At 49.5% G+C, this 5,477-nt stretch overlaps 1 protein-coding gene across 1 annotated transcript in view; it reads right to left on the bottom strand.

The window, feature by feature from the left end:
• AFF3 (AF4/FMR2 family member 3) overlaps nucleotides 1-5,477 on the bottom strand; it is a 443,373-nt gene that overhangs the window by 116,847 nt on the left and 321,049 nt on the right. The window contains 1 exon segment of the mRNA XM_015561811.1: nucleotides 1,851-1,902. Coding sequence (XP_015417297.1) covers nucleotides 1,851-1,902 — 52 coding nt within the window.

Here is a 5,477-nt window from a genome sequence, read left to right on the forward strand (position 1 = left end):
AGAAAAAAACACACCATATCATTAGAGTTTTTGAGAAGCATGGAAATTATGATTTTGTAATTAGGCCAGGGTATAATTATAGGCTACAGTCAGATAATATAATTAGTGTTAGAGCAATCCCTGAAGCTACCACACACAACCACTGTGTGAAGCCTTAATTAAAAAGAGGAGATTACTGTATAAAAGTCATTCATTCTGTCAGCTGCTTTCATTGCAAAAGGTGGGAAGGTGCCCACACATAGGGACTAAATGCAAGAATAAAGGATCTGACACTATAATCACAATACAATAATATCAGTGTCTACAAATGGAAAAGAAGTCACTAATAAAGCAAGATGAGTCAACTCAAAGTTCTTGCTGCCTTAGAGAACATCTTTGATAACTAGTTTTTTAGAATTGAGTTTGCAGTGGAAATATTTCCTGGAAATAACTCAGGAAATTCTTTCCAAATTAAAAAAGGCTTGCGGAATGAAATAGCCGGTAAATCCCTTTTTCCAATATGAAGTTTACACCATCTCTACGTCTGATGTGACTTATCCACAACACACCTATGTGAACTTCTCCCTGGGAAAACACACACACAGATGAAATCATTTGCTTATGGTCACACAGACGAGGACCCAGAAGAGAACTGTTCTCCAGGTCTAGCACAGTGGCTGTGTTATGGGCAGCTGACCGCCCTGGTGTCTCCACCTGGGAGCAGTGAGCAGTCTCCCAGAACCCCAAGTGGTCCTCCGGGTTCAGTTAACCTCCCTCCACTTGGGGTTCCCTCCGCTTGCCAATCCAGCTTCAAGATGCACCGAGTTCAATTTCACGCCAAGTGGCTTCTTTGGTGCCTCACCACCTCTCACCAGGTGAGCAGACGCTTCGCTCGCTGCTCGCCTAGCCACACTGCTCAGAAAAAAACTTCCTGGAAGTTTCCTTTCACTTTCCTCTCACCTCTGCACACTCTCTGTGCATTGTTCCCATGCGCAGGTCTAGACAGCGCCTGCGCCTGGACCGCGGTACCTTTATGTAAAATTCCCTCTCCCAAGGGCCACCGAACGCTCACGTGGCCTGTAGTGCACGTAAAAATGACTTAGAAAAACCTCTCCGAGGCGTTCTTAGACCTCCCACAATTATCCACACTGACAAAATGCGGCACCGGTAACAAGAAAAACGAAACCGACTAGGGAAATCTGTCTTTAGTGTTTCCAAACATGCCTTAAAACGCAGGCATTGCCTGGAGCGCAGAGGTGAAAGTGATGAATGTTGAGTGGGTATTTTTTCACTTTAACTGACTGATCAGAAGAGTATTTACAAAGCCCCGACTAATGTCTGGAGCTGATAAATCAACACCAAAGGAGAACATTTCAAGCACATTTATCATTTGAGACAAACGGGCTATTCTGAGCATGAAGCTTTCTTATTCATCATTGTAGCTCACCTCTGCGCTTGCGTCTTCTCAATGTTAATAACATCTGCATAGGACTCCTCAATATTTAATGTGGACAGCCTGCCTGTTGCATGCCGACGAGGTTAGGATCACGCCTGATCGCCAGCAGGACAGTCAGCTTTCCAGAAAAAGAGGCTTCCCCTCTGAAGCCTGACCCCAGCTAGCTTCTTTATAAATAGCTGCCGTTGGTTACAATGCCATAAAAAGCACAAAATTACTGTTTTAAGGGAAATTAAGGTCAAGATATTTTAACAGACTTTCCCAACGGCACCAAACATTGTCATTAGCAAAGGACACCCAGCATCGTGGGCCCCATGTTTCAGCATTTGTATGACGCAGCTAATGTCCGGGACGGTCTGCCAGGTCGGCGTCACGGTGCCACGCCCAAACAGCACAGAGCCCGAGGGGAGCTTACCTGTTCACCCTCCTCTTCATCACTGCTTAGCTTGAGGTCATCTTCTAGCATTCTGGAAGAGGGAACAGAGAGGTACCGATGCTTAGCAAATTCAAATAATTCTCAACAAAATATATGAATTCGAGCAACGTTTCAGTCATAAGCCCGTCTGATGTACTGATTTGGAAAAGTGTTCGTTTGAAGCCCTTTTCCTGTGATGCACCGAGAAGCAACACACAGCCACGTCATGAAAATTACCCCTTACAGCAGTCACAGCGTGAGATGGGGTGCTTCCAGAACGTGAGCCGCGTTTCCTGCGAAGGTTTTCCGCGTGGCAGCGGCAGCGCTCCGTGTCCACCGCCACTCACGGGAGCAGGACCAGAGGGCCAAGGGGAACGCTGCGGAGGCTAGAAAACAACACGCTAGAGCGGCGGTTCTCAACCTGTGGGTCGCGACCCCTTTGGCGGTCGAACGACCCTTTCACGGGGTCGCCTAAGACCATCCTGCATATCAGATATTTACATTATGATTCATAACAGTAGCAACATTACAGTGATGAAGTAGCAACGAAAATAATTTTATGGTTGGGTCACAACATGAGGAACTGTTTTAAAGGGCCAGAAGGTTGAGAACCACTGCGCGAGAGGGTGAGCCACTCCGCTCGGGGCTCCCACCCGAGGAGACCTGGACACACCTCCGCAGATCCTGCCAGACAAGGAGAATCAGAGGGGACCTTCCGGAAAGACTCCTAAGGCCACTCCCCCGCGCCGCAGATCTGTATGACAGCACACTCTTGGGCCCATAAAAGTTAAGGGTAAAACAAAAGACAAAAAACACTTCAAGCCCTGTGATTTCTGATGATGATAAAATGATATTCTTATCAGCACCACTGAATTGTTTCTTTACAGAATATTAGTTTCCGGATTAAGTCATTTCAAAAGAAATCTCACTTAGGAGTGCGCTCCACAGCAGAAATGCACGCAGGCGGGGCACCAGGGGTGGGTCTGAAGGCCCTGGGCCCCTGCACTCCAGAGGCCTCACTCTCCTCCTCAGGCACCTTCCAAAGACGGTCCCCTAGAGTGTGCCTCGATCCCTTTAGAAGCCCATCATCAGTACATTCCTCTGAATATTTTAATAAGTCATCTCGGTGACTTTTGGGGTGAATCTGGGAGAAAGACCTGCCAGGGTGGGTCATGGGCAGAGTTCTGTCCCAACGTTTCATGCTTAGGGCAGGTCACTTAACTCCCCTGTTTATAAAATGAGGTGATTCCTGGCAATCTCTAAGGTCCAATCTGCTTTAGATTCCATAAGTCTAGGAAATAAATCTGCCCCTCTTCTGAAAAGTAGGAAAACTCTTGTATTGTCCTTGAGATCACCACGGAGGAATTGCTAAGCAACTGTGGCGTACCATTGAAGCCACAGCCGCCGGGACGCCACGTCCACGTCCTCACAGGCTGCGGCTGTGCTGCCTGCCAGTAGTGAGAAGTCTCATTCGCTCATTATTTAAATCTCAAGCAAACAAACAAAACAGCAGCAAAGACTGTAGAGCAAAGACGGTGCCCCTAACTGCTCTTTATGTCCGCCCGGCATGCCATTCATTTCCCGTGATCTCAGGAACTCGTACCCCTGGTTTCCAAGAGGAGACGTGGTGGAGATTTATTAGAGCACTAGTAGCCCTGCCCACAAATCCATGCGCCAGTAGCTTGCTGCTGCCCTCCAGTAGCTCTCTGCTGGCTGCTCTGCCCTCCTATAGCTCCCTCTGCCCCTCCCCCCACCCTCCATAGCTTGCTGCCCTGCCCCTCCTGTAGCTCTCCACTGCCCACTTGTAGCTTGCTGCCCCGCCCTCCTGCTGATCTGTGATCCAGTTGTTATGCGGTCGGTCGTTGCGCTTTACGGTATAACGACCATTTGCCTATTACATCTTTATTATATAGGATTGTTTGGGAAGACGCTAAGTAGGGGATGGTGTTCTCTTTGTCCTTGAGTCCCTGATGACTAGCACAGTGACGACAGAGTACAGTGCCAGCTTGCTGGCTGGGCTAAGGGCACCTTCCCCAGACTATTTTCCTACCGAAAGGTACACATGCCTTTCTGATGAAAAATACCAGAGAAGCAGGCCAGTTTCTTGCCTCTAGCCCTTCCTCCCTCTTTTGGGGCAAACTGCCAACTGCAATTTGGTTTAATCTCACAGACTGCCCTTTGAGCACTGGGTGTTCTACGTGTGGGTGGTCCTGTCAGTGGGGAGGGAAAGGGAGGGGAGAACACACACAATCGTTGCTAACAACCCCCTTGTTGTTACATGGAAGTCCTGTCAGGGGTGACTGAGAAGTTTCATCTTTGTCCAGGCAATCGTGTGCAGGGATTTGAAGGCCACTGTCAACCGGAGCAGGAAACCCCAAAACCCTTCAAAGCCAGGGATCTTAGCTGGGCTGCACACCAGCCGAGTGACTCGGCCACCACACAAAGCAGGCGCTGCTGACAGTAACCACAACTGTGAAAACAGTGCGCCAGGGTCTCTCCTAAGGTACAGAGAACAGCTCAGTGTTGTCTGTTTTAAGCATGTGCTAAACATGTGGACATGCCTCTCACACTCCTGGTCCCAGGCTGCCCCACCTCTGGCCTCGGGGTTGGATCTGCAGTGAGACTCACCTGCCTGGTCATCGCTCAGAGGAAAAGCAGGAGACCCAGCTAGCTTTGGGGGCAGTGAGCATCCTCCCACCGAAGCTCTCACTCATATTTACAAAATATCTCCTGGCTCATATCTAAAAACTGAGGATCAAATGTAAGAAAACTCTGCATTCAAGAGAGACTTCAAGAAAAGTCAGAATCCAATGAAACGTCAGAATATCTTGAATCTGAGGAAAGGGCAACGGAAACACTGAGTGAAACAGACACAACCCAGGGCAATTCTGGCTGCGGTTCTCAACTGGAGACGCAGACCCAGTCCCTGCCGCCTGGAGCCTGAGCCCCAGCAGACACCCCGGAGACCGCTGGGACTCAGCCCATCCTAGAGCCTGACCATCCTTCTGCTGGGCTCCAAGGGTCGCAGCAGGGCCCTGTGACTCAACTTCCAGGGCACAGTGCTCGTTCCCTTCACGCACTTCATTCTGGCGTAATGTTCATTAAGTGCCCACTTTTAATGCTGGAAATATCAGAGTGGCCTCTGGGGGCGGGGTGTGTGTGTGTGTGTGTGTGAAGTCTATTTGAGGTTACAGCTGAACAAGAAACCATGGCCAGAGAAAAGAGAGCTGTGACAGCCACGGCATCCTAAGCGCTGTCGGGTGGTGTGGCAAGAAGCCCGCGGCCTGTGCCTCTGCTGAAACGGGTCCATGGCTCCTGCAGCCCTGCCCCCACCCCTGCCCCGCCCAGGAGACACAACATGGCTATTGTCTGTCCATTTTCAAAAGGAAAGACTGGGCTAGGTGCAACAGACAAGAACTACACAAACGAATATTTTAAACCAAGAGTAAAATAAAGTGCAAACTAAGTGTCGGTTAGGCCATGGGGTAGGGGTGGGGACCTCTAATAACGTTTTTGAAAAAAGGCAATTCTGATGCTCAGAAGGCTGAGGACAGCTTAGGATGGGTCACCTGCACATAGTGCAGGGGTGTGTGGGGACCCCTCCTGGCACCCCGCCACACCCCTCCA

This window comes from Myotis davidii, unplaced genomic scaffold, assembly GCF_000327345.1.
Source record: "Myotis davidii unplaced genomic scaffold, ASM32734v1 scaffold1011, whole genome shotgun sequence".
NCBI lineage: Eukaryota > Metazoa > Chordata > Mammalia > Chiroptera > Vespertilionidae > Myotis > Myotis davidii.